This window comes from Neofelis nebulosa, chromosome 12, assembly GCF_028018385.1.
Source record: "Neofelis nebulosa isolate mNeoNeb1 chromosome 12, mNeoNeb1.pri, whole genome shotgun sequence".
NCBI lineage: Eukaryota > Metazoa > Chordata > Mammalia > Carnivora > Felidae > Neofelis > Neofelis nebulosa.
Window position 1 is genome coordinate 1,251,286 of NC_080793.1, and position 27,168 is coordinate 1,278,453.

Sequence of the window (27,168 nt, forward strand, 5' to 3'; positions counted from 1 at the left end):
GGGACGCAGAGTGGGTGGAAAACATACACTTCCAGGGTTCAGGGTCGGGGCCGCCCCTGTCGGGTGCCCGGTGTGGGGGGTGGGGGTGGCACCAGCGTCACATCAGATAGCCGTTTCAGCCGCTGGGCGAACCATTTCACATCTCGGCGAGAAACGAAGGGTCATTTTCTTCGCCTGACGCGCCTCTACACCCTTCCCCCCCCCCTCCGCCCCCAGCAAGGCCAGAGCGATGCCCGAGGCCAAACACTTCTGGGAGGATGGCCAGCAGGTGGAGGGTGGGAACCCCCATCCCGATATGCGTCTCTGGGCGGGGAAAACGCACCCGCAGACAGACGGCAGGTGACCCTCGGCAGCTGGTCTCCAGCACTGCAGGGCGGGGTGAGAGAGGGGCGTCTGAGGTCTCTGGATTCTGCTCACCCCGGACACGGGGGGCCGGGAGAACCCCCGGGACCACCTGCGGGAGAGCCCTGCCAGCCCCCGGCTGACCACCTGCCCCAGGCGCCGGCCTTTCTGCACCCGTGACCTCCGCGGAGGCCGGGAGGCACATGACGGAAACCGCACACAGGAAGGGCACGGCCAGCGGCCACGGTCGGCTGCGGTCACCTGGGCCCTGGGACAAGGATGAAGACACCCACCCCACGCCTGCCTCGAGGGCAAAGAACACAAGCGTGTGACCCTCTGGTCCCAGGCCAGAGGCAGAGGCGCCAGAACCGGTCTTCCAGTTAGAAGCCACCACCACACCAGCTTTTGTTTTAGAAGATTAGCATCTCGGGAGCCTCTTTGTTGGCCGCCTCGGGGGGGCCCCCCCGCCCAGAGCCTGGACGGGAAGGACGCTTCCGGGGGGGGGGGGGGGGGGCACTCACTGTGGGGGCCCCAGCGAGGCGCCCAGAGACCGGGGCAATTGCATATAAAGGCTCCACGTCTGGAATGCACCTGTGCCCTCTTCTGAGAAGGGGCGAGATGCCCGGGACCTCCCCAAGGGGCCTCTGAGCCGAGGGTGGCCTGGGGCGTCTCAGAAGCACCTCAGCCTGGTCAGGAGGCCTGCCTGGGATTGAGAACGAGGACAGAGGCCGCCAGCTGAGCCCCGGAGCAAGGCAGGGACAGCGGTGGGGGCCTGACTTGTCACCGTCATTCATGGCGTGACTTTGAGTGGCCGACCCACCTCATTTCCACGTCTATAAAAACAAGAAAGGACTCAGCGAGCCCACGTGTGGGGCACGTTAGCACGACCTGGGACAAGGTAACAGCTGCCAGGCGGGTTAGCCTCCCCGGGCCACCGTCACACAGCACCACACACCGGGCTTAAAACAGAGAAATGTCCTCTCTCCCAGGCGGGAGGCCAGAGAGCTAAACCCGAGGGGTCAGCAGCACTGATCCCTTCGGAGGCTCGGGGGAGAACCTGTCCCTTGCCTGTCCCAGCCTTGGTGGCAGCAGCGTCCCTCCTATCTCCGCCTCTGTCCTCACGTGTCTCTCCCTCTGTCCCCCACGAGGACACCAGGCATTGGATTCAGGGCCCACCCTAGTCCAGGATGACCTCATGGCAATTCTTACCTTCATCACATCTGCAAAGACTCTTATCCCAAATAAAGTCACATTCTGAGGTTCTGGATGGACATGAATTTCGGGGAGACCCTATTCAGCCCCTGAATTTCCACTCGGGAAATGCTGAGCATGCCAGGAAGGCCAAGGCTCACCTGAATGTGGGGCACGGCTGAGGGTCCTCGGTGCCCAGCTGTCAGAACACGGCCACTGGCGAGCAGGAAGGACCCCAGCCCAGGGGATCGTCCGGTGAAGGCCTTTGCCCGTGGCCACAAGCAGCACCTCGTCTCGCGACATGGACCCCACTCTTCGCTCTTGGAGTTGCAGGCGTCTTGAGACCCAACCTGGGCCAGGTGGGGAAGGTGCCGGGGTGGGGGGCACCCACCTCCTCCAGGATCTCAGGGGAAGGAGGTGGGCAACCACAGACTGCAGACAGACACCTGGGCGGCCGCTCCAAAGCTGGTGTGTCAAGACCCCAAGAAGCGAGGGGTCCTGACAACAGCAGCCAGTATCTTGCAAGAACAGCTCCCCAAAATGCTTTCCATGTTGAAATACAGAACCAGACTCCAGCCTTCCAGACTCTCATTCTGGGGGGTGTCTCCAAAGCCCCACCTCAGCCCACAGCCCTGCTCCTACCCCACCCAGGAGGCAGGGGCCTCGCCCTGGGCCAGAAGGGGACCACGTCCCTCACCCCATCCAGGGGCCTGGGCCATCTGAGCATCCAAACTTGCAGGATCTTCCGCCCCCCCACCCCCACCCCACTTCTTCACTCAGAATAAAGGTAAGACCGGGCCCACGGTGTGAGGGACTCCAGGACGCCCCGTGTTCTCACAGGCATGGCGCGGGGCCCCTCTCATGGCAGCACGGATGGAGACGTGCCCGGCTGCGGGCCTCTGGCAGTGGCGGCTGTGACACTGGGGGCCTGCGGGGACACAGCTTATAAGGGTTAAATTGTAGTGTAGGGCTAACGCTTAGCTTGAAAAATAACAACTTTGTTCTGACACTGAAGGTCAGATACAGCCTTGCTTTTACTCTTGTAAATCATACTTCATACTCTTGTGAATCAGGCTTTACCAATGAAGGAAACAAAAGCTCAAAAAAACAGCATCAGAGGCAAGGTCAAGGAGATCCACGGGTTGCAACTTAGCGGCAGAAAGTCGAAAATAATCACCTCATCCGACAACTGTTTCTAACTCATCTAGAAACTGTTTCTCTGTTCTGTTCCCAGATAATGATAAAACGATGCGATCGGCTTTACAAACTCTGTACCCCGGCTGTTCGGAGCCACACTCTTGTCAAGAGCGTTGGTCCCGATCGGTCGGCCTTGCCTCTCATCGTCACAAACTTTGCTGTGACTGTCGCTGGTGCCCGTCGCATTCTGTTTCAGGAGTCGTGTGGATGCAGCAAGCTCCGTGGGGACGTAGCTGGCAGACCTCCCGCCACGTCCAGGGGCTTTGCGCGCGGTGCACCTGGCTCTCCAAGGTCTTGGGACCAATTGACATCTCCCCTAGAAAATCCTTCCTCGTCATGACCAGTGCAGTCATTTTATTTCTAGCCACTCTGGGGCGTTAGGGGGCGGGGGGGGGGGGGAGGGGTGTCTGGAGTCTCAGTATAATTTTCATTTCTTGGGGTGCCGGTGGGGTTGAACACTTCTTCAAGGTTTGGGCCATCGGCCCCCCGCCCTGCTCCGTCCTCTGGGGTGCTGCGTCCTCCCCGAGGCTCCCCCGGGCCCAGGGTGGGACCAGCTCCCCGGGGTGGCCTGGCCTCACCCTCCACAGCCGGGCGACGGTCCCTTCCCTGAGCTCTCCGCCGTTGCCCCTTTGGGGGTTCCACCTATTCCCGCTGTCACTTGACCCCATCCTGCTGCACGGGTGTCCCATAGCCGCAAGATCCCATCAGCGGTCACAGGGCCACACTCACTCTGGAGGCTCCAAGGGAAGACTGGACCTTCCGGCCCCTCCCGGCTCTGGGGCTGCCTACGCGGCCTGGATGCTGGCCACAGCCCCGACCTCTGTTCCGTCCTCAGTCCCCGGCGGTCCTCACACCTTCCTCCGAGTGTGTCCAAACCTCCCCGCTTTATAAAGGCCTCGTCCACGCTGGGTGCAGCCCCCGGTGCCGTCCTCCTAACTTGATTAAACTCGAAAAGCCCCAACCTACACGAGGTGACTCTGAGGTCCTGGACACAGAACCCGAACCCAGCTCTGGGGCGGGGTGCCGCTCGGCGCACTGCGGGATTTTGTCTGCGTGGGCGGAGGGCGGGCTCGCGGTCCTTCTGGTCCTTACGGCCGGCCAGCTGCCCCGGCGCCGCGTGCTGGAGAGACCGTCTCTTAACCGCGCTTCTCTGCAGGGCCACCCGCTACAGAAAGGCCCGCACCGGACGGTCTGTGCGCAGACACTCCCATCAGCACAGCGGGCCTAATGGCAGACTTCGCAGTGAGAACACAAGTCTCCTGGGACAGATCCCCCCAACTGAACCTAGGGAGCGTCCGGGAAACTTGGGGCCGGCTGCTAAAGCTGCACGTGACACACATCTGGCTGGAATTCTGACCAGGATCCGTCTGCCGGTCGGGAGGGAGCGCGCACGTCTACGCATCGGGACCTCGGACCCGCGTGCGAGGGACAGCGTTTATTCGGTCTGAGCATCTCGATACCAGTTTATAGTTTTCTGAGCAGAACGTCTGCACGCTTTTCCTGTTGGATTCATTTCCGGTTACTCGACTTGTTTTTTACTGGGTCGCAAACTCTCTTCACCCTCCTCATCTCGCCTCGTTCACAGGGGTGTCTGGGGGCGGGGGGGTCAGTCGGGTGAGCTGCCGACTCTTGACTTTGGCTCAGGTCGTGACCTCAGGGCTCTGTGCTGACCGTGTGGAGCCGGCTTGGGACTCTGTCTCCCTCTCTCTGCCCCTCCCCCCCTCCAAAACAAGTAACAAGCGTTAGAAGAACCGTGCCCTCTCGGGCACAGAAACAGCTCCTTCTGTGCCGGTCCCGCGGTCGCTCACACACGCCTTTCCAAATTCAGCAGCACGACAGACTCACCTACGGGTGACGCTCTTCGCATAACTGCACACCCGCCCACGGCCTCGCTCACACCTGACACCAGTCTCTCCGCACGGCTTCGTCCCCACCTTTACTGGAAGGGCCGGCACCTGCTCGGTGGCGGTGGGGACGGCTGGCGCCTACCGTCCTCAGTCCCAGAAGGAAGCTTTCCACCTTCCCTGAGGCAGGACGGGGGCAGTCTGCCTGTTTGGGTTTTAATTTTTCAATTTTACCTAAGTCCACGTTAGTTAACATACGGCATAACAGTGGTTTCAGGAGAACCCGGTGATTCACCCCTACATACAACACCCGGTGCTCATCCCACAGGCGCCCTCCTCAATGCCCCTCACCCGTCTAGCCCATCCCCCCACCCTGCCAGCAGCCCCCAGCGTGTTCTCTGTATTTGAGAGTCTCTTAAGAGGGTTTAACGATCTCCCTTTAAACAGATTAGTTCCCTTTTGTGTCTAGGGCAGTAGGAGTTACTAACACGAATAGTTGTTGAATTTCACCAGATGTGTTTTCTGCAGCAAATACGATGATCGTTCGATTTTTCCCTCCGCTCTCAATGTGAAATGCGTGGATTCCCGATGGCTGAACCAAGCTAGCGGGGTTAAAGCCACTAGGCCTCAATACACCACACCTTTCCTATACTGCTGGGTTCATTTTACATGTATTTGGGGCCCCTGAACTCTTATGCGTGTGACCTGTGATTTTTCCTTTCTCGTCATTGTCCTCATCAGGCTTTGACATCGAGGTGTCACACTGTGAGGGGAGTAGGCCACGGGGATGTGAGGATGGGTGTGGGGAGAGAGCACAGGGTCCGGGCCTTGCTGGGGGTGTGGGCGCCTGGCAGGAGGGAGGGGGGGCGAGGGCGTTCATGGGAGCACGCGCAAGGAGTCCTGCGGCCAAGAAGTGGGCGGACACCGGGGCTCAGAGAACCTGAGTGTCCCCAGCCCACGGGGACACGGCCACCCGCTCGTGCACTGGGCCTGCTCTGCTCCCGCGGGCCCTGGGGGTCCCTGAGGACGAATTCAGAATTCAGCCGAGCTCAGGTCACCCCGCAGGGGGAGGCTCGGGACAGGACTGCGGTGGAGACGGGGCTCCTCTGACTCCCGCCCGCTGCCCCTACCCCACTCCCATTACCCCGGGACTTAGGCCTCCCCTTGCTCTGCCCAAATGGGCAGATCCAGGAGAGGTACCGGCAGCCCAGGCCGTCTCACAGCGCGGCGAGGTCCGGCCCCAGGCGCGAGCTTCCTCAGACCCCCTGCCAAGTGCCCGGACACCTTGAGCAAGCCGCTCCGATGCATGGGAGGCTGTCGGAGGAGACCTCCCGGCCACCCGGGGCCGTGCGTCAGCCTCGATGGCCAGAGGTCCGGTGCTCAGCGGGAACGCACGGATCCTGGAAGCGGCCCAGGCGGGCCCCGTTGTTCTGGAAACGGTAGGACTGCCAGCACCGAGGGGGCAGAGCCTGACGGCCAAGTGGCATTGTTGGCGGTGGCCGTGACAAATAGAGGGTCATTGTGGGGAGCGGGAGGGAGCCCGTGACGGCCCACCACGTGGCCCGGAACCCTCTCCCAGGAGGGGACAAAAGGGCCACGGCCACAGGCTCCGGACACCTTTCGTCCGTCGGCTACTCCCGCCTCACCATGAACGTCCTGAGGCTGGCACTCGTGCTCACCCTGCTCGGTGGCCCCCAGGCCCTGCACATGGGCCCCCAGGACCCCAACTTCACTGAGAATCTGGTAGCCAGTGCAGGCATCAGGAGTCGGGGGGTGCGGCTGGGGGCAGCGGGAAAGGGGCCCGTTCAGGGCTCCCTCCGGAGGGAGGGTCGCCCCCCGCCCCGCCACCCCGCACCAGCACGGCCCCCTCTGCTCTCCTCGGCAGGTCGATGGCAATTGGTTCTCGACAGCACGAGCATCCAATGAACCGAAACTCCTAAGGACAGACTCAGACACAATGCTCTTCATCCATAAGATCCACGTGACCTTCAAGACCATGCAGTTCCACGTCCACAGAAGGTAAGAAGTCTGGGAAGAGGGTGCCAGACGGGGCCGAGGTCCAGGGTCCCGTGCCGGGCCCCGTGGGGTGCAGGGACACCAAGGTCAGCGGTCGCACAAGGCAGGGCTGGGGCTCACTGCCCTGGGACGGGACACACGTGTCCAGTGGCCAGAGTGGCCAAGCCCCACCCAGCGCCACCGAGGGGCTCCACGGACACCACGCCTTCCAGATGCCGGGTTCCAGGGGGCCTTGTCATCCTCTCCCAGGGTAAAGGGTAGGTGTATCCCAATTGTACTGACGGCAAGTGAGACGAGAAGGAAGTTTCAGTACGTGCTGAAACGTAAGTACGGACCGGCGGCCTCGTCCAGCCCGGGAGTGGGGGGCCCCGGGGACTCCCGGGCAGAGAACGGCCAGGAGCTCTCTGGCCAGGACGCCGCCTCACAGGAGGGACCCACGGGCTGCGGCACCCCGTGGGCCCTCTCGGCAGCGGGCGGGTGGGGTGAGCCGGCAGGGGTGTCCGGGAAGGGCGGGAAGCCTGCACCCGGCCCTGCCCCTTCCCGGGGCCTGACTGGTCAGCGGCACCAAGTTGTCAACGGCCGTAAAGGGACAGGAGGGCTCCCAGGGTCCGGTTCCCGCCTGGTGGAGAACTCTGCACCCCCTGCCTCCCACCCGCCCCCGATTCACAGATGCCGGCCACAACACGATCTTCGTGGAGAAGGCGGATCCCCACCGCTCTGTTGTCTTCTGCATCCACAACAGGAGGCACAGGAAGAAGACGGTGATGGTGGACCTCCTCAGTGAGTGGCCGCCACCCAGAAACCGCCCCCCGCCAGGGCGGGGCGAACTCCTGCCCCAGCCGGCAGGAGCCGGGGGGTGGGGGTCGGCTGCCGTGAGGCCACGGGGGAACAGGACGGCGATCGGGTGTTAGACAAACGGGGGAGACCCACACACACGTCAGCGGTTCACGCAAGTCCCCTTGACTTTTAGCATCAAGAACGGAAAGGAAAGTCTTGAGCGACCCCATCCTTGCATCCACTCCTGCCCACAAGCAGAGAGACCCTGCAGTGGCCGGCGGCCCCCACGCTGTACCTGAGGCCACCAGGGCCACTGCCTGTACCACCGGGGACACGGTGTCCCACGAGAGCAGGTTAACAGACGGCGGCCCGTGTGCTGTGACGCCTCCCTGCTGTCATCAGAGGCCTCGGGGTCTGGGTGTGGAGCGCGTCTTCTCTGCGACGCGGGAGGGTTGGGACACGTGGCTCGGGAAAGCGTGTTTAGGAGACAGGTGACCTCCCACGGGCCCACGGTTAAGGGCCGTGCGTTGGACTTCACTGGTCACGGGGGTTCCGGAGGCGAACATCAGAACGTCCTGACCTGTGGTCTCGTCACCCTGAGCCTCCACGAGGCTTCTCCGTTCTCAGACCTCCCTTCCCTTTCCCTTAAGGACACTGGTCGTTGGCTTTCGGGCACATCCTGCGCCCAGCGTCTCCTCATCCCAACCCTTAACCACACCTGCTTCTAAACCAGATCCCGTTCCCAAGTCCCGGGGCCAAAGACCCGACCGCACCTTTCAGGGGACCCAGTCCAGCCCGTTGCAGGGAGCGCTGAGATGACCGTATTTAGTAAACGTGCAGGCTGACGGTCCTGCCTTGGGCCCCCAGGCCTCTTGTGCTGGCCCACGAGGTACAAGCGTCCAGGAGCCCCGGGCCGCACCCAGGCCGACTTCTGGCTCAGCACTCAGCACGTGGGAGCTGCCATGGGGGCACAGACCGGTTCTCCCCGGGGCAGAGACCGTTCAGGGAGGGCGAGCGGCAGTGGCCAGCCCCCGCGGCCTCAGCACCGCAGCTGCCCCCAGCAGCCAGCAGCCAGCAGCCCGGGGCCCAGGGCTGTTTGCTTCAGCTTCGTGGGGGTCAGTTTTGGGGCTGTGGTCGCGGAGCACGTGGCTTGGGTGCACGTCCGCGGGTGTTCCACGGTACCTTCCAAACACGGCTACGTTGACTCACTCGCCTTTAAACAAGCCTAGGGACCCCGACACCCGCAGATGTTCGTCAGACACCGGCCTCCGTCCCAACGTGACGAACACAAAGGAATCACTGCGTGGGGACGGCAAGGGCTGGGGCACAGATGACGGGCCGGACCCCACCCGAGGGTCGGGGGTGGCTCTGTGGGGCCCTCACCTCCGCTCCGGCCTGACACGGAGCCGCCGGGCAGCCCGGCCACCCCGGTCACGGCAGCTCCTGTCCCCACGGCCCCACCCGCACCCTGAAAATCCCAGGCCGCCTCCAAGCTCCCAGAACCCGAGGCCCGTTATCCCGAACGACCTTGGGGAGGAACAGCCCGACGCTCTGTCTGCAGGCAGGACCCCCACCGCGGGCTGGGACATCCTGCACACGTTCAAGGGTTACTGCGAGAGCCACGGGATCGGCCGACCGACACCATCGGCCCGACCCAGACTGGTAAGCCCCCACCCCCAGCCCAGCCTCGGGAGGCCGGAGGGGCACAGCGTGGACCACCACTCAGCACCCCGTGCCCCTCCTGCCGCAGACCGCTGCCTGCACGCCCGACCGTAGAGAGGCTGCTGGGCCCGGGTGAGTGAGCTCTGACCCTGCAGGGGCTGCGGCGTGGGGGCCCCTCGAGGCCAGGCGACAGGGCAAGTGCTGTTCCACGTGCACTGACCTCCTACCATGCCCGCGGTGGGGTGTGGCTGAGGGCTGGCAGCTCGGGGAGACTCCGACCGCCAGTGCCACGGCCAGGACCTGGAGCGGGGACGCCCACAGGGTCCCCTGAAGACTGTGGGGGCAGTGCCGGCCTGGGGATGCCCACAGACTCCCCCAAAGGCTGTGGGGGCCTGGGGCGCTGGGGGGCCTGCTGCGAGGCTGGGGGCCAGTCTGCAGAAGGAGACTGGGGGACGGGATCTGCCCCATCGGTCCCCCACTCCCCAAACCCACGCTGCTCCTCTCGCTCACAGGAGCGTCTCCCACACCGGTACCGTCCCGTCGAAGGACTAGAAGTTCACAGTCCACCGGAGGAGCCCTTCAACCACTCCCCTCCCCCAGGCCCCCGTTCCTGGAGACCTTTCCTGGCGTGCCCAATAAACACCTGCCCCCTGACTGAGTGTGCTCTGTGGGGGTGCTCTGGCTGGTGGCCACAGGGGGCCAGGGCTGCTGGGGGCAGAGAGGTGGGGACCCTCACGTCCACACAGTGGGGGGAGGCCGCTAGGGGTTCCCCAGGGTGCCAGGATGACGGCACAGGATGCCGGGAGGCGACGGGGCCAGACTCCACGGCCACGTCGTAGGGTCAGGAGCAAGTCTCACGGGGGCAGAGGCAGCCAGTAGACACAACCTAGGTCGGTCCCTTGCTTCCAAGCGGGACACAGCTTAGAGACTCCTTCTGGCCACATGCTTGTGTCTCTGTTAAATGACGGTAGCCGAGACCCCGGGCGCAGCATGGACAGTCACTAACCGCACCTCACTCCTCCCGGAGTCGTCAAAGCCTGGCAGGTGCCCACCCGCAGCCCCTGGGATGCTCACCTAGGTGTCCCAGGTTCCCCTGCCCTGGATCCCAGCTGTGGGGAGCGCCCTGCCCCACAGTGGCCAAGCCCCCGTCCTCCCCAGGGCCACCGCCAGAGCCACACATCAAGCCCACCGTGTCCCAGGCCAGGGGTCCCCGGAGGAGGGGTCTCAGGGACAGGCTTGCTGTGCCGCACCTGCACCAGCCTGGACGGAGGGGACCTTCGTCCCATCAGAAGAGGGGGCCCCCACCCCTGCTGCTGGAATGAGGCCTCCAGGCCACACCCCAGCACCCAGGGGGCCTCCCCACCCCTCGGGGGCCCACCCTAGCCTCCTCCATCAGAAGGCCACGCTCCCACCTGCATCCGCCCAGGGCCGCTTCCTTCCAGCTCATTCTTCCAGCAAGAGCCAACAGTGGAGTCACCCCCTCACTCCCACCCCACCCCTGCCATCAGGCGGCTGCCCTCTCAGCGGCCCCCCGGGCCCCCGGCTGTTCCCGTGTCCCGCCTCTGCGTCCTTTCTGCCGCTAGCCCTCAGCCTGGGGCCGAGGCCAGGCCCACCCTGCGACGCCTGTGCAGATCACAGTCTGGGTGGGAGTGCCCCGTCTCCCTGTTCCTCCTTGCTCTAGCAAAGTCTCTCACCCTGAAGCCCCCAGCCCTGCCTCCTGCTTTTCTCTAGGACAGGCCCAGGGCGTCTCGCCCCCATCGCCAGCTCAAAAGCCCTGCCAGCACACTGGGGGGGGGGGGGGGGGGGGGAGGTGTGGGCAAAGGGACCTGTCCCATTACCCTCTGAGCAGGAGGCGTGGACCTCAGGACCGCTGCCCTGGCTGTGAGCAGGCCTGGGGGCCCCTTTCCTGCCGTGAGCACCCCGCTGTGCTCAGGGGATGGGCTGGGGGACAGCCGGGCCTGCTGGGGGATGACAAGGTGTCCTGGCTATCAAGGGACCGATGGCAGGCACGGAACGGCACTGAGCTGGTTTCCAGCTCCCTGAGGTGTGTGACATGGGGGACAGTGAGGCCGGGCCAGTCAAGCAGGGGCCTCGGGAGGACCTCCTCTGCCTCCACTGAGCACCTGGGGTGGGGGACAGAGAACATGGCCCTCCTGCCAAGATTGGATGGGAGCCTGGGGGCAACGGGGAGCCCCGGGACTGTGACCCCTCCCCAGCAGCAGAGCCCCTGGCCCAGCCCCCCCCCCCCCCCGCCCCGGGGCTCTGGGGCAGGATCTGCGTATCCTCAGGGTTACACTGCTGTGGGTTACACACAACCACCAAGCAGCACCGAGCACCCTGACCAAGACGCCAGCTCACAGTGACCGCCTCCCCCCCCCCCCCCCCCGTTCACAGTGACCCCCGGTGACCAGAAGATTCAAGCAGGGGAGGGGCGGTGGGGAGGGCAGGAGGACAGAGAGGAGAGAGGGCTGCCAGAGGGGCAGGGCTCAGGGAGGGTGGGACGACAGTAACGAACAGTCAGCTCTCAGCCCAAAGGCTGATGGGCACCAAACCCCAGCTGTGGGCACAGTCCCTCCAAAACGTCCCCGTCCCCATCCAAAGTGCTCGGCCTGAGGGTGGCTGGGGTCCTGCTGAGCCGTGTCCCTTCTGTGTGCCCTACTTGCAGGCACACAGGTCCTCCCAGCAGGGGTGGTGAGGAGGGAAGCAGGTCACCTTGAGAGCTAGAGGGGAGGTTGTGCCGAGCACTGCCCCCCCCCCAAATCCAGAAAAAAAGCCCGGAATCACCAGCCTAACAGTTTTCCGATCCTCCTCTTGAACACGTGCAACGGCAATCACCACCACCAAGGGCTGGAGAGGAGGAGGGTGGGGACAAAAGCTGTTCCCTGAAACCTGAGGCTCCTTCCAGCCCCAACCAAGCCCCCACCAGGCCGTGCGGCAGCCCTGCTCTCCTCCAGCTCACCGGGGGTCCGTGCCAGCGGGGCCCCACCTGCCACTCCCCCGGGTGTCACCGTCCATCGGAGGGAGGCCGGGCCCCAACCAGCTCAGGGATGGGGCTCTATGCCCACACTGCCGGGGCCTGCAGGGCAGAGGCCGTGGGATCACACGGCCAGGGCAGAGTTGACTGCTGGTTCCAGACCCCTCTGGTCCCACTGGGGGCGCTGGGAGCAAGTCCACGAGCCCGACTGGGCCTCAGGATCATTCTCGACAGTGGCTCCAGGGCCCCCCCCCACCCCCCCAGGCCCAAGATGGGGAGGCTCGCACCCGAGACAGGGCCCCGTCCTCCCAGGCAACGCCTGGCGGTGGGGCAGGGTATCATCTCTGTTCCCGGCACCTCAAACTCCCGATTTCCCTTGTTGGTGCCGACCTGAGGTCAGCACAGGGCACGGGTGGGCCGCCCAGGGCTCCGGGCAGGACTGTTCTAGATCAGCCTGCCCAGCATCACCTGGGGTTTTCCACGGAGCCTGCACCTGGCCCCCGCGGAGACCGACCTGCTCCCAGGTGGGAGGGGCGGGGCTCAACAATTCTACCCCGGGGTCCCCCTCTGGGCTCAGGGAACGGGAGACACAGGGGCAGGGCCCGGGTGCTTGCTTCGGCCCTGACTCCGCAGGCAGCCGGCAGAGTCACCGGGGCTGTGCTCGGGGTGCAGGGGGTGAGGACAGGGCACCCGCGGTGCCCCACCCCGTGCTGCACGCATACAAACACGCACGTAAGCACGCACGCGACAACCAGGGAGGTCCTGAGGACCATGCCCTGGGGCAACGGCTCCCGGCCGTGGTCCCCTCCAGCTCGCCTCCATCCCACGCCAGCGCTCATCACCGTTGTCTGCGGCCACTCAAGGACAGAACGAATGGAACTTTCCAGCCGCAGAGACAAAGACACACGCAGGGGTGAGGCAAACGGGCTGGACAGAGGGCTCGAGACCACGGGAGAACCCACCCTCCCGGCGGTAGATGGCCCTGAGGCCCCTGAGCACTCTCCATGGGGGGCCTGGAGCCCAGCGTCTCCGGAAGGACGTGAGCAGGAGCAGTGCGGTGAGACCCCAGCCAGCTTGGCTCACAGACCGGCACCTGCCTTTGCCGTGGCTCGCGGTCACGCCGGGTAGGGTCCGCCGCACCCAGCGCCCCTCCCAGTAACCCAGCCGTTCCCCGGGCCCCAGAGGTCAGGGGCAGCTGGGACGGCGCTGGGACCTGCCAGGTGACCTCTGCACCGGGCCCCCCAACGCCCCGCCCCGTGTGAGGAGTGCAGAGGTCCCCACCTCGAAGACGGAAGCCGGCCCTTTCCTCAGGGCGCCCTGGCCAGGGCAGAGGGCACTCACAGGCGTGACAAGTGGGGTCCCCGCCCACCTCTCCGGGGAGCAGGCCCGGAGCACAGAAGTCCCAGTCCTCGGGAGCCCTCCTCAGACTGCAGGGCTATTCAGGGACTTCTCAAGGCCAAGACCGTCGCAGGAGCAAAGCCCCAGGCAGGTGCCCGCGCTCTGAGTGGAAGTGGTGCCATCTGCCCAGCGAACCGCACCGATTACAGAGAGGCGAAGCTCCAGGAGGTCTGGTTTCCGGAGAAGCACCGCCTTTAATACGCAGCCGGCCCCTGCCGCCCCCCGAACCCGGGATGAGCCACGCGACACGGGCACGTGTGGCACTGACCCCCTCCCCACTGCCTAGCAGGGAAAGAAGTCGGGGAAGATGCTGTCCACCTCATCCCGCAGGGCCAGGCTGGGGCAGCCGGCGTCCGAGCCCCAGGGTTCCAGGGGGCCGTCTGGGAGCTCCTGGGAGCCGGGCCCGACGTCTGTCAGGAAGCTGGGCTCTGCCCTGTCCAGCAGGCCGCTCCTGGCCATGCTCCGAGAAGGGACACTGGCGCCTCTGCCCTCCAGAGACCCTGGAAACGTCAGAGACGGGACACGTCAGCCTGGGTACCTGGGGTGCACGTGGCAAGGTCAAGATGCGGAGAGGCCCAGCTCTGCCCGTCTGTCCTGCCCGACTTGGAAGCCCTTGGCGCCCGAGGGCCGTGCGGGGTGAGTGGGCCCACACATGCGGGTCCCCCCGAGACCCGGGAGAACCCACCAGCCCAGAACAAGGAAGGCGTCTCCCACGACGCTTAATCTTACAGACTCATTCCACGTCCAGACACCTCTGTGGGGACGTCACGTGCACAAAAGGCACAGATCCCGAATCGCGGGTAGCACACAACCAGCCCCACGTGCCACGCTCACGCACACGGTCCACATGCGTGCTCGCCCCCTCACGCCCCCCCCCCCCCAGCGACCCCGACAACCACCAGCAAGGAGCAAGAGACAAACACCGGGACCCCGAGACTGCCCCGCACACCGAGCTCGAGCACGTCTCCTCTTAACCCCAGCCACCTGCCCAGCCCCTCGTCGTCCAGACCACCTGAGACCTCGGGGCCTGTCCCTGATCAGGGCAAGTGGTGGCCCAGGTGGCGCGCCCCCACTCACCCAGCCACCAGTCGGGACTGGCGCTCAGCAGGAAGGACGCCCCATCTTCCACATCACATCCGGACGCAGACCTGAACGAGGCCGGGAGAACGCACCCTGACCGAACGGTCCCAGGTGGACCCGGTCCTCCAGCCTCGAGACAGAGGTGTGTGCCCTCAAAGGTGGCTTCAGGTTTAAGATGAACCAGGTGCCCCCCCTTCCCCGCCAGACCCCGAGCCTGCACGCTGGGGACAGACTGGCCCACCCCGCTGCCTCTGCTGGTTTCTCTCCAGCCTCTGCCACACTCCCTTCCCACGCCCCAGCTGGTACACGCTCACAAAACACAAACTCGTTTACTATCAGCCGAGACACAGACGGACTGGGAACACGACAACGTTTTCGGAAATGCGTCAGAGAGCCGCACGGCAGCGTCTGGCTCAAACAGGCCTGGGCTGGCAGCCGTGGCCCCGGCAGACAGAGGGGGAGGGGTGCGAACTTCGCAGGGGCAGGGGCGGGCAGAGCGCGGGCAGGGCTAGGAGGCGGCGTGTGGGGCTGGTGCGCACGCCCACCAGGGCACCCACCTGGTGTCCAGTGTCATGGCCGAGTCGGCCCCCTCCATCAGGGGCCCAGCCTGGCCCCGGCAGCTCTGAACCTCTTTGCTCACCAGAGGGGAGGGTGGCTGCCAGGAGCGGGGAGGCCAGGGTGGAGGCGACCTCAGGGCCTTGGAGGGACTTGGGTCTGGGGGCCGGGTCACCAGGCTGCAAGGCTCTACAAGAGAAGGCAGGTGTATGTCGGCCTTCCCCACGTGGGCGCAGCCCTCCCCTAAAGGCCCCAGCCCCCACCCACTGCACCCTGCACGGGGACACAAGGAGCTCGGGAGCAAGAGGCAGACAGACCCCCAAGGACACACACCCGGGGCCGCAGGGCTATGCACCTGGGGCCAGGGGAGCTTCTAGGAGGAGACACCGCTGACCTCAGGCCAGGCCCTTGGAGCTCAGATCTGGGACCCTACCCCCACCTGCCCGCAAACCTTGACCCCGGCCTCCACCCTCAGACCTCTAGCCCCCTTGCCGCGTCACCTCTGCACCCTCACGCCCTGCCTGTGGCCCCGGCTCTGCCGCCAGCCCTGTTCACGGCAAGCCCCCTCCCCTCCTCGACAGGCACATTCCGGGAACCGGAAGACATAGCCTCGCCTCCTGCGGCACTCGGGGACTCTGGCACGGGGCAATCACCAGCACCCGTGTCCGAGAAGCGACAAATAGCTGGGGTGCGGGGTCCAGCACGAGAGAGACATCATCAGAGGGGCCTGCAGGCTTGGCCGGCACAGCACCAGAGAACAAAGGCCCCGTGCAAGGCCGATGACTCTCACTCCATACAGAAAAAAACCATCGAAAAGGCACTGAGGGGGGCAAAGAGCGGGGCAGGATGGAATTGGGGGTCGCCCCTAGGTGGCTCAGTCAGTTAAGCGTCTGACTTCGGCTCAGGTCACGATCTCAGTTTGTGAGTTCAAGCCCCACGTCGGGCTATGTGCTGACGGCTCAGGACCTGGAGCCTGCCTCAGATCCGGTGTCCCCCCTCTCTGCTCCTCCCCTGCTTGTACTCTGTCTCTCTCTCAAAATGAATAAAGGTTTTTAAAAAATAAAAAAAAAAGAGGGGCGCCTGGGTGGCGCAGTCGGTTAAGCGTCCGACTTCAGCCGGGTCACGATCTCGCGGTCCGTGAGTTCGAGCCCCGCGTCGGGCTCTGGGCCGATGGCTCGGAGCCTGGAGCCTGCTTCCGATTCTGTGTCTCCCTCTCTCTCTGCCCCTCCCCCGTTCATGCTCTGTCTCTCTCTGTCCCAAAAATAAAAATAAAAAACGTTGAAAAAAAAACAATTAAAAAAAAAAAAAGAAAAAAAAAGAAAAGGCACCGAGGAGAGCAGGGCAGTGTGGGGGCCGCTCCAGAGAGCTGGCCATGACAGAGGCCAACAAGTTTCCTGGGGGACCCAGGGACCGCTAGAGGCCCAGGGCGGAGGAGGGGCGGGGGGACCATCCTTGGGAGCAGAAACAAGTTCAGAGACCCGCTAGCTTGGGCCCTGCTCCCCAGCAGACAAGCTGACAGAGAACCACCACCGCTCATGGCTGACCCGTCTGGGGCACCTGAGCCCTCACACACGCCCCTCCCGGCAACCCTTGTCCTGAGGTCTGTACCGCGGCCGAAGGCAGCGTGGGGTCTCCGAGGCTTCCCCCCGACAAGAGGGTCCCGAGAGAAGCAACATTAAGCGCCCGCATCCCGCTCAGGAACAGACCCTGCCCTGCACTCCCGCTCACCGGGGAGGGCTGGCGGCCCGTCCAGCACCTCGGCCGCCCCCGGCGGGGCCTCGCCCTCGGCCACGCCTGCGGTCGCAGCCTGGGGCCTAAAGGACAAAAACACAAAGAGAGAGCCCTGAACGGGCTGTGTCTGCTGCCCCGACGGGCTACCCAGCCACACGGGGGACACTCACACGGTCACGCCAGGCGCCGCCATCCCGGAGTCTGGTGCCCCGGCTGAGGTCGGACTTGACAGGGCCAGCTGCAAAACGTCCCTCTGCCACTTGTGCCACGTCTCCTTGGACGGAGCGAGAGCCTAGAATTGGCACAGACGTGACACCCGACAACGGTCAGGCAACAAACGGGAGGGAACAGCCCGCCGTTCCCTGTCACCCGCTGCCCCGCTGGGGTCAAGGGGGTCAGCCCGAGAGCAGACGCCGGACCGGAAAAACAGAGCAGGTGGAGGCGCGCATAAGGGACTTAAGTGACGACGGAGCTCGTGCCCTGGGACGCCCGCCTCACTCGTGGAGGTGGAACCGGCAGACAGGGCGACGCCTGCCGAGATCACGGCCGCCCAGGGTGCGCGGCGCAGGGCACGGGGGAGGCCAGCAGGTCAGAGCCGCCTCCCGGGCCGAGGCGACCGGCAGCCGTGGGCGCGGACGGGGGACCCACACTCACGGCGGCGGGCGGCTCCTGGCTGGGCACCAGGTCGCCGGCCAGCCGCAGGAACTGCACCGACATCTCCAGGACCGAGGCCATGTCCTCCCGCCGGCCATCAAAGCGGGGCAGCAGGGCCCGCAGGCGCTCGCAGCTCACAGAGATCCGCTTCCTGCTTGCAGACAAGCAACAACGACCGTCAGCCCACCCGGCCTCGGCGGCCAGGTCACCCGGGGCACCTCCGGGCACCTCGGGGTCTCGTCAGGTTGAAGAACAAGACCCCCCCCCCTCGTTAGCTCTCCAAAAAACAGGCTGTGCTTGTGCCCTAGACCACCAGCGCCAGAGATCCCAAGTGCACAACCTCCAGACGCCCACAGCTCAGGTCAAAGCGGGGGGGGGGGGGGGGGGGGGGGGGGGGCTGCATTGGTGGCCCCGGGAACCCCCCCTCCCTTGGGGCTTCTTGTTCACCGCGAGCACCAGTCACGGTCCCCTTACTGCACAGACCCCGCAAACCCTGTCCCAGCGGCCTATAACCCCCACCGGGCCGCTGGTCAGACGCCCGACGCCCACTCCCCTCCCCCATCCACCCCCACCCCCCCCCAGCAGCCCGGCCCCTCCTCCCCCAGCGCGGCTCACCTGCGCTCCCGCTCGCTGAGCACGTTCCGCGGGAGGCCGGAGCCCGCACGCTCGGGCGCCTTGTCTTCGCGGCAGCCCTGGGCACTGGATGGGGAAGAGCCGCTGCCCGGGAGAGGCCGGGGCGCCGAGCTCCGTGAACCCCAGAACGCCGTGGTGGACGTCCTCCGGGAGCCCCGCCTTCCCCCCCGTAGGGCCTGCCCCACGGGCCTCGCCGGGTGGGGGGACCTGCAGCGCAGTCCACTCGCATTGGGTCCCCCCCGCCCAGCACCCTTGACCCCCTCCAGCCCCCCAGTTCCTCACCCGCACCCCCCAGCGCCTGGCTCAGCTCCCCGGGACGCCATGACCGCGGCTGCACCGAAGCTGCCTCGCGCCGCCGCCCCGGGACCCCCCCACGCGCCGCCCCACGTGTGCGTCCCGCCAGCCCCGCCCACTCACGTGTGCCCGCCGGCCCCGCCCAGACGCGTGCTCTGCCCCACCCCCCACTCGCCCCGGACCCTCAAGTTTCTCCCGCCGGAAGCTGCCAGAAAGTGGTGGCCTGGATCTGCCCGCTCCAGGGCCGACGTGTGGCCCGGGCTGAGTGGTCCTCCCTCCTCTTCCGGGGGGTCGGCCCACCTCCCACTCGGGTGTGGCCTCCCTGGGTGCCAGCCTCCAGCTGGGCTCTGTCTACAGGGAGGCGTGATGCCCTGGAGGAGCCTGACCGTGGAGGAAGGCGCGGGTAAATGGCCACTGTGGGAAGGGAGGGGCAGGAGGGCAGAAGCGGTGATTTTCGGGACAGGGCTGGGCGGCTGGCGCCCCAAGCAGGAACCGGCAGGAGCCCAGGCTGGACGTGGGCCCGGTGTCAGGAGGCCAGAGGTGGCAGGTTGGACTCCCCTACAGAGCAGTGGGTGTTACCTGAGGCAGGGACAGGCACAGGTGTGGGGGGAGGAGGAGATGAGAGTTTCTGGAACGTTGTGCGGCCCGGGGACCCAGGGGAGACCGTGAGGCCCAGGTAGGGGGGTTCCCAGAGGACGGGGGGGGGGGGGGGGGGGGAGGCTGGTCTGAGAACTGCTCACCAAGATGTGCGGGGCTCAGGGGTCGGTTAGGGACAGGTTGGAGGGCCCCCACCTGCTGCTGGGGGCCAGCCGGTCTACAGTCCACGTGTGCCTGCCCCCTCTTGCAGGGCGCTCCACCTAAATGAAGTGTCATCACCCACCCAGGAGCCAGGGGGCATCCTGACAGCTCCGAGCCCACCCCGACGTCACCTTCCCCCGCTGCGCCTTCCCCGGCACCCCAGCGCCTGCCCCATCCCAGCCCCTTGCCACGCCTGTGCCTTCTGCCTGCCCTGGGCCCTGGATTCTCCCCACGCCTCAGCTCATTCCCCAGGGGCCTGCGGGTCTCTGGAGGGCTCGGTCCGCCTGCTCCTCTTGCTGGACCTCCAGGGGTGAGGTGGCGGAAGTCGCTGAACGCGGGTCTGTTGGTAGGACGGAGCCCTCCTCCCAGGACCGAGCGACGCTGCGGCGCGCTTGGGGTTCTCTGGCCACCGAAGTGCCCCCTCCTGTCTCCCGCGGTTAGGACGGCTCCGAGCGCCGCGATGGGGGCGGGTCCCGGGGTGGGGAGGCGCCCAGCCAGCTGCGTCCCCGCCTGGCCCTCAGCCGCCGCGGTTCCCGGCGCAGCCGGCAGGGGGCGCACCCGGCCTGGCGCCCGAACCCCGACCCTGGAACAGGCTTTTTTTTCTCTGCTCGGAGAGAGAAAAGTGTTGTGTTTCGGGATAAAGCAAAGAAGCTTCTCCCTGGGCTCCGCATCCGAGCCGCCGCCGCCCCGCATGCCGTTCCCCGACGGAGCGCGCAGCCCGGGGGGCTCGTACAGGGGGGCGCGGCCAGCGGCGCGCGGCGGGGGCCACACCAACCGGACCTTCGTGTTCGACGACGGCCGATGCGCCCCCAGGTAGGGCCGATGCGCCTCTCCCCAGGCGGAGGGAACCCAGTCCCCGCTAGCGCCCCCTCCCAGGCCCCTCGCACCCCACAACCGCGTGCCCCGGGGCCCCTCATCTCCCAGAGCCCCACACCCCAGGTGCCCATGAGCGCCCTCCCCCGCACCACAGGGAACAGGAGCGCCCCACAGGACCAGCCTCCGCGGCAGGTGCCTGGGGCCGGCGTCTGTCTGTCTGCCCCCTTGGCGCGCAGGTGCCCCCAGTGCGGCCATTTTTGGGTGTGGGGCTCCGAGCAGCTCCGGGGTGCCGGGAGCCGGGCTGCGCCAGCCTCCCAGCCCCCCTCCACCCAGCCTGCAGGAAGGGCCCACTGGGGTGCTCCCGCGAGGGGGTGGCGGCGGGCACAGGGGCAAGGGCACTCCACGTGGAAGCGGGTGTTCCAGGGCCCTGACTGCATGTGGGAGGCAGGTGGGCTGTGTCGCACAAAGGGCAGGGATTTTGGCTTTTAATGGCTTGGTATTTTTGGCTTGTCGTTTCCCTTTTGGGCATTTCCATTTGCTCACCCCTGTGAGAAGAGGGCCAGCTGACCTGGCTTCTAGGTGACCTGGGAGTCAGTCGTGCTGGGCCACCTTTCCCTGAGCAGTGTCCCGGGATGCCACATGTCCTGTCCATCCAGGTGACTGGAGCTCTGGCAGAGCCCAGGAAGGAAAACAGACCTGACCCGCTTGTGTCCCAAACCAGGGGCAGGCATGCCGGGGGGGTGGGGGGAAGGTCAGGCTGGATGGGAAGCCCCCACAGGGAAGGGTGAAGACTCACCCCCACCAGGGAAAAGGAGGCCATGTGAGGACACCCCCCCCCCCCCCCACGCCACCCAAGGAAGGTCAGGCTGGGCGAGGGAGTGTAATTCGCCTGGGCTGGAGCAGGAGCGTCTAAGGCCAAGACCGTTAGGTTAGGGAGGCTGCCCTCGGCTGGGAGAGGGGAGACCTTTCTCCGGGCAAATGAGGGTCTGGTGGGGGTGGGGGGGACTTCTGCGGCGCCGGTTCCTACACTAGGTTTGACCGCAGGGGCAGCTCTGGAGTCTGGTGGCCCGGGTTTCCTCCTTCCCTGGAGCTTGGGCGGGCTCTGTCCTGAAAGGTGCTGGGTGATCCTAATAATGATGCTGGGGTTTCCTGCAGAGGTGAGGGTGGCGGGACACCTCTGCCTGCTGCTGGCGGGGGCAGCCCCCAGGCCGGCGGGTCAAGCACTTGGGGACCTGGGAAGGGTTCCTGGCTCTCTGGGCTGCAGGAACCTCTACCTTGGTGCCTGGGCCCTGTGCCTGTCCCCGGGGGGTGGGGCCCCAGGTCCTAGCCGCCCCCGAAGATCCCTGGGCACTGCCTTTCTTACCCTGTTCCTTCCCTGGGTGCAGATGTTGCTGCCATGCAGGTGACAGTTGTTATGGAAGGGGCAGGGGCCTAGGGAGGGCCGGGCTTGCCCCAGAGCAGGCCGGTGCTGGCCTTCTGGTCAGAGCCCTCTGGCCTTTCCCCAAACTGCCGGTTCCCCACAGCCCTGCCCCTCCCCCCCCCCCCCACTGACCCCCGGGACTGGTTTGGCACCCTGCAAGCCCCGACAGCAGAGGGCACAGAGAGCTGGGGATGACGCCCTGCCAGGGTGCATGCCTGGCCGGAGGTCTCGGCCCGCCCTCTAGGCCCATATTAGGGAGCAGTGCATGCAGGGCAGCAGGAAGTGACCCAGGCCCTGTGGGAAAGGTTCTCAGGGCCCGAGGCACAGCCCAGGCCTGGCCGGCACAGGGGTGGCTTCCCGGTCCGGGGACTGGGAGGAACTCAGAGCTCTGTTTTTGGCCGGGAGAGTCTATAGCAGCAGCTCGGAAAGACAGGGGTGAGTGGAAAGGGGAGCAGAGGTGGGGGGACCCACCTGGGGCTCTGTGTCAGAGTGCAGGTCCATGGGTGTGGCCGTGTGTCCACACGTCCAGCTGGACCACAGCCTCTGAGTCCCCCAGCCAGCTTGTCCACCTGCCCGGGTCTCAGCAGCCCGTGAAGTTACTCGGGATAGTCACGGTGTGGCCGACGCCAGACTCTGTCACTTGACTTCCCCTCCCTACGGAGGGTCAGTGACCGAGTGCAGATTCTTTCCTGAGGCTTCTCTTTGGGCTCCCCGAGGACGCAGGGTTTTGTGGGCTGTTCCCAAGTGACTCCTGCCTCCAGGGGGCGGCGGTGCCTGTGTTCTCCTCCCAGACAAGCCCCCGGTTTTCTGAAATGGGGGGGGGGGGGGTCCTGCCTGAGCGTGTCCAGACCACAGGTGGGAAGGGTGTGTACCTGACTGTGACATGCCCCTGTGCACACCCCTGCATTCCACGTAGGAGCGCTGTGCTGGACGGAGTGGGGGCACCCGGAGTGTGCAGGAAGGCCCTGCCCCTGCCTGGGGCTGGAGAGGGGGGCGATGGTGTGTGTGCGAGTCTCTGGGTGGAGCCCCAAGATGGGTGTTGGCCCAGGAGCAGCCTCTGATCACACAGGTATTTTTAAAGTCGTCTTGGGAATTCTTTAGTGTGCGCGCACGTGTGTGTGTGTGTGTGTGTGTGTGTGTGTGTGTGTGTGTGTAGATGAGGCCACCCACACTGACCCAAAATCTTTTTCTCCTCTGGAGCATGGAGATGAGCCAGGGGCCTTGCCTTGGGGCGTGAGGCCCGTACTAGCTACTGGAGAGCTTAAAATGTTTGCAAGGGGTGGAGGCAGGACCCGGCCTGGTCCCTGGGCCAGGACCTCTGGAGAGGCCTTCCAGAGAAGTCCGCCGTGCGGTTTGGTTGGACCTTCCACAGGCGTGCTCAGGGATCCACTGTGCGGTCGCTCTGGCCTGTTCTGTGCGGGGCAGTGAGGTCTGGAGCTTTGGACACGCCAGCCACCCCCGGTGCCAGTTCTTGTCGGCCTGTGACGTTGCCCCACGTATTTATGGTGACTTAATCAGAGACTCCCTGCCGGGGACCTCGGCTGGCGCTCGTCAGGAAGGGCAGCCACCGTCTCCTGGCTAGCGGAGGGGGTCCGGGAGCCCCTGGGGACCCAGCTCTGGGCTGCTGGGCAGCGAGGGAAGGGGCTGTGGCCGGGACCCAACCAGTGTGCGACAGTGGGCCAGCTGCCCGCCCCGTGGCAGAAACAAGTCCCAGTGGCTCTGGTATGTTCCTCTTGTCAGCGTCACCCCTGCCAAGCAGCTGGAGCCACCATGCCGAGACAGAACATGGAACCACGTTTCTGCCGTCGTGGCCACCACAGGAAGCTGGGGTCGGAGGGCAGGTCGAGCTCAGCCCCCTCGTGGGGCATCTGTAATCACTGTGCTGGGCGAGGCAGGGAGGCCGGCCACTGCGCTGTGGCCGCGGGCACCCGTGGTCTCGGGGCCAGCGGCTGGGGACCCAGGGGGACCCAGTGGCCCGAAGAGGTCCTCCCTGACCCTGTGGATTGTGGGGGCAGCAAGGCTCGGGGAAGTTGAACAACTTCTCTACCGCTCTCCTGACCGCCCCTGTGGAGACCTTGGTCACAGCTGGGGGTTTGCACCGGCTCTGGGCGTGCAGGGGCCTAGCGTCCTGGAGAGGCCGATAGCCTGGTGTGGAGCCCTCGTGGGAGGCCTCAGGGTGCTGGTAGGGATGTGACCCCGGACGTGTTGCCAGGTGCCGGGAGTCAGAGGACGGGGAAGCCACCAAGTTGAGCTGTTTGGACACCGGGAGCACGAGGCTCTAAGGCCAAGATCTGCCAGGTAGAAGGTGTCACGTGTGGGCAGATGACATCCCACCTGGGCTTCCGTTTCCACATAAGGCCCGCAGCACCTCCGCAGGCCACGCCAGCCTTCAGAGCCATTTGGTGCGGCCAGCATGGGGAGCTGGTGCGGTTCTCGGAGGGCTGAGTAGGGGCGTGGCAGGCCGGACAGGGCAGTCTCCTCCCGGTGGAGCCCCCGTGCCCTGCCGTGACGGAGGGGTCGCCGTCTGTCCTGGCAGGCTTCCGAGGGCCCCCCACCTCCGTGCTGGCTCCGGCTGCCCCCAGCTGCACCTCTAAGCAGCCACCGTGTGTCCAGCCGGAAGGGGAGGGACTTGGGCGTCTTCAGCCATAGGATGGGGTGCAGCTCGTCAGCAGGACCAGCCAAGGGTCGTGGGCACCCGGGGACTGAGCCCTGGGCCTTGCAGTGGGGACACAGACCCACCGCCCGGCGGTGGGTGACCCAGACATGCCGCGTCCTTGGGGTGTGCAATGGGGGGGTTTTCCTGAGCCCTAGGTCCCAGCCCAGGTGGGCGGGGCGAGAACTGCAGATCCCTGTGGCTTCTGCCTCCCCTACGTCGTCGCGGTGGGGCTCCGGGAAGGTGGGGGGGGGGGGCCAGCCCTGCGTCCACACCGCTAGCATCCCCTTCCTGGAACACGGGTTTGATGGGTGCACGAGAACCCCACTCCAAAGCGTCGGTTCTGATGACTCTCCAGTTTGAATCCAGCTCAACGACAGGTTCTCAGCTGTCGCCTTGGAACCTGATGCATCTGGGAGACGGTGGCCAGTGGCTTCCACAGTGTGGACTCAGAGCCCCTTCCTCTGAGGGGCGGGAGGACGCTCCCCGGAGACGCCTGAGCGAGGGCTGCTGAGCAGCTCGAATGGCTCTGGCTTTTTAATTATTGTGCAAAGGAAGCACTTAGCGTTTCTGTCGTGGTCAGCAGACAGGCTGCTTTCCGCTTCCACTGGGCGCCAGGCCCGCTCTCCGCGGCCCCCCACCCCGGTGACGCTGCACTGTCTTCCGGACTCGCCTGCATGCCGAGCGGGGACGCGCGAGGGCGTGCGCACGCATGTGCTCGCCTACGTGCCCACATGCACAGACATGCTCGCACACGCGTGCGTATGTACATCCGTGCGCACGCGTGCACACACGCGCCCCCCGTCCCCAATTCCTCTGCAAACGTGGCTCTCCAGGCTCCTTGGGAATTTAGGACTGAGTGTGAACCTTGAGGGACACCTCTTAGGAGAGGGACCGGGTCCCCTCAGTGACCTCAGGCCACGGGACGGCCAGTTTCAGCACTGCCAGCAGGTGGGGAGACGCACTGTTTTCCCAGGATGCCACACGCCCGGCCTGAGGAGACGGGGGCCCCTCCCCAGTGGCCTGCCCAGAGGTGGGCCCAGGACGAGAGGACTGGGAGACTGTGGTTCTGGCCTGGGGATGCCGGTGGTGGGCGTGGTCCCCTGGCCTCCTGGCCCCCAATGACGAGGCCGATGGTCTTCTCACGTGGCACCATGGGCGACACATGGCCTTTCTCCCCTGCCGTCACCCCCAAACTGAGGTCACTGTGCAGTGGGGACAGTCCATGAGTGGCATGCAGGCTGGGTGCCCAGAGGAAACTTCCTCTCCAGAAGGGTCCTTTGGAGTGGTGCCGTGCTTGGATTTTGACACGGGACCCCACAAAGTGTGGTTCCGTGCTGGGTCACACAGATTGGCCCGTTCATAGCACAGAACTGTCCTGAGTCACTGGTGTTTGGACTGTTGGTGGCAGCGTCCTGAGGCTGGGGGGGTGGAAACCTGGGCCCGGGCGGGCTTTGGCGCAGGTGAGGGTGTGCGGGTGTTGGCTGTGGGTGGGCCAGCCCTGCTGTTACTTCTCAGACCACGCGAGGCTCCCCACAGCTCCTCTCGTGTCTGTCCGACAGACACGGACCCTGAGGCCGGATCCACGCCCTCCCTGCTCTGGGCCTTCCCAGACCACACGTGGCCACCAGCGCGCTCCCCCGCTGCTCCCCGGTGACCGGCGAGGCGGGAAGCTTTTCCTCGTCCGCGCCGGCTGGCGTGCGTGTTCTTGGACCTGCCACTCGCCCATCCTTTGCCGCTGTGTCTTTTCTACGAGACCTGCAGACATTCTTGGGGGGGGCCTGACCGTGGTCATCCCCGCAGGCGCCTTCTCCCTGTTGAGCGCTGTTCTGTCCTTGTCCTTGGCTCTGTTCCTTTCCATGCTCGGGTCTCTGCACATCAGATGCCTTCCTGATGCCAGATGGCTTCCCCCTGTTTCTCTCCCAGCCTTTTCCTCGGTGGGGGCCGCGAGGTGGGGGCCGGCGCTAGCCGCAGCGTAGCCTCTGAGTAGGTGGGTGTCAGCCCCGCCCAGGCCAGGCACGCGCCTCCCGTCCCGTCAGCGCGGTGGGGGGCACGTGGTGCCCACCACCCCCCCGCGCCCTCAGGTCCCTGCCGTGTGTCCGTCCTTGTGCCAAAGCCTACGCGTCCCGTGGCCGTGGCGCTTGGTGGTGACGGCAGCAGGCACGTCTTGGCTATCGTCGCGTGTGTGTTTTTCAGTTTGAGTTTTGAAAACAATGTGTCGCGTTCTGAGAAAACGACGGTGTGTGCTGACGGGAGCCGATCGCCTCTGCCCTTTTGTCTGGAGAATGGACTGCTGAGCTGTGGGCGCCATGACCTCCTCGTGCCGGTAGTGACAGCTTCCAGCCAGTGTCTGGGCACCATGCGGTCTCCCCGGTGGCCCTGTGAGCTTCGTGGCAAGGGCGGCTCGGGGCGTGGGGTTTGCATGGCTGCAGGTCTTCCCGAGGTGCTTGTGCTGTGCTCCTGCTTCTGCCCTGGCTCCTAGGGTGCGCTCAGGTGGGGCTCGCTCACTGAAGCTCTCTCATCCCTTCTAACAGCTTTCAGTCGGTTCCCTCGGGTCTTCTAGGTGAGCGGTCACGCCGGCCGCAATCAGAACTGAGTTGTCGTTGTTCATGGCTCTCCTTCCTCTCTCTGTCTCATGTGGCGGCCGTGATGCCCATCGTGGTGGGCAGACTCACGTCCCAGGGAATGGCAACCCTATTTCGCAGATAAGATGTTGGCCTAGGTTTCTGGAAGATTCCTTATGTTGTTGGTTATTAAGAAGGTGTTTTCTTGCATTTAATTTATCAACGGATCTTGAACAGTAGCAAGTGCTTTATTTGCGTCTACCGGTATGATCCCGCTGGATTTCCCCCTCAAATTTCTTAGTATGATGAAGCATATCGCCCTTCTTTAAGATAAGTTTTATTCCACGTTGTATTTCGGCACCGCAGTGTTAATACACCAGTGGGTCCCACCCGCCGACAGTTTCTTTGGGCTGTTTGTACTTAGAGCCACAAGGGACGTCGCCCGACGTCAGTGTTGGTTCTGTGCGCATGTGATTTCAGTGACGCGTTCGGGCCGGCCTTGGGGACCAGGGAGAGCGACCCTTCTGTGCTTGGGCATCGGGTTGACCGAGGGGGCAGAACGTGAGTGT

At 65.3% G+C, this 27,168-nt stretch overlaps 2 protein-coding genes across 2 annotated transcripts; one reads left to right on the forward strand and one right to left on the reverse strand.

The window, feature by feature from the left end:
* Positions 1 to 5,935: 5,935 nt before the first annotated feature.
* LOC131490937 (uncharacterized) lies at positions 5,936 to 10,351 on the forward strand. The gene is made up of 8 exons (XM_058693338.1): positions 5,936 to 6,013; positions 6,087 to 6,317; positions 6,460 to 6,593; positions 6,840 to 7,072; positions 7,260 to 7,370; positions 7,561 to 7,720; positions 8,929 to 9,161; positions 10,188 to 10,351. Exons 1-8 carry the CDS (start codon positions 5,936 to 5,938, stop codon positions 10,349 to 10,351), a joined length of 1,344 nt encoding a protein of 447 aa, XP_058549321.1.
* A 3,219-nt stretch (positions 10,352 to 13,570) lies between these two features.
* On the reverse strand, positions 13,571 to 18,413 carry SOHLH1 (spermatogenesis and oogenesis specific basic helix-loop-helix 1). The gene is made up of 8 exons (XM_058693557.1): positions 18,337 to 18,413; positions 18,037 to 18,138; positions 17,422 to 17,572; positions 16,938 to 17,059; positions 16,765 to 16,850; positions 15,039 to 15,225; positions 14,479 to 14,549; positions 13,571 to 13,901 (listed from the first exon to the last, which is right to left on the reverse strand). The coding sequence occupies exons 1-8, from the start codon at positions 18,375 to 18,377 to the stop codon at positions 13,684 to 13,686; spliced, it is 978 nt and encodes a 325-aa protein (XP_058549540.1). The 5' UTR covers positions 18,378 to 18,413; the 3' UTR covers positions 13,571 to 13,683.
* Between the last annotated feature and the right edge of the window lie 8,755 nt (positions 18,414 to 27,168).

Coding starts and splice junctions, on each gene's coding strand:
- LOC131490937 (XM_058693338.1), top strand. CDS start 5,936: ATGGCCAGAGGTCCGGTGCTCAGCGGGAACGCACGGATCCTGGAAGCG. Junction 6,318..6,459: donor CCAACTTCACTGAGAATCTG/GTAGCCAGTGCA, acceptor TCTCCTCGGCAG/GTCGATGGCAATTGGTTCTC. Junction 7,721..8,928: donor ACGGTGTCCCACGAGAGCAG/GTTAACAGACGG, acceptor CTCTGTCTGCAG/GCAGGACCCCCACCGCGGGC.
- SOHLH1 (XM_058693557.1), bottom strand. CDS start 18,377: ATGGCGTCCCGGGGAGCTGAGCCAGGCGCTGGGGGGTGCGG. Junction 15,226..16,764: donor CGGGCCGCCAGCCCTCCCCG/GTGAGCGGGAGT, acceptor CTTCTCTTGTAG/AGCCTTGCAGCCTGGTGACC. Junction 13,902..14,478: donor CAGTCCCGACTGGTGGCTGG/GTGAGTGGGGGC, acceptor TGACGTTTCCAG/GGTCTCTGGAGGGCAGAGGC.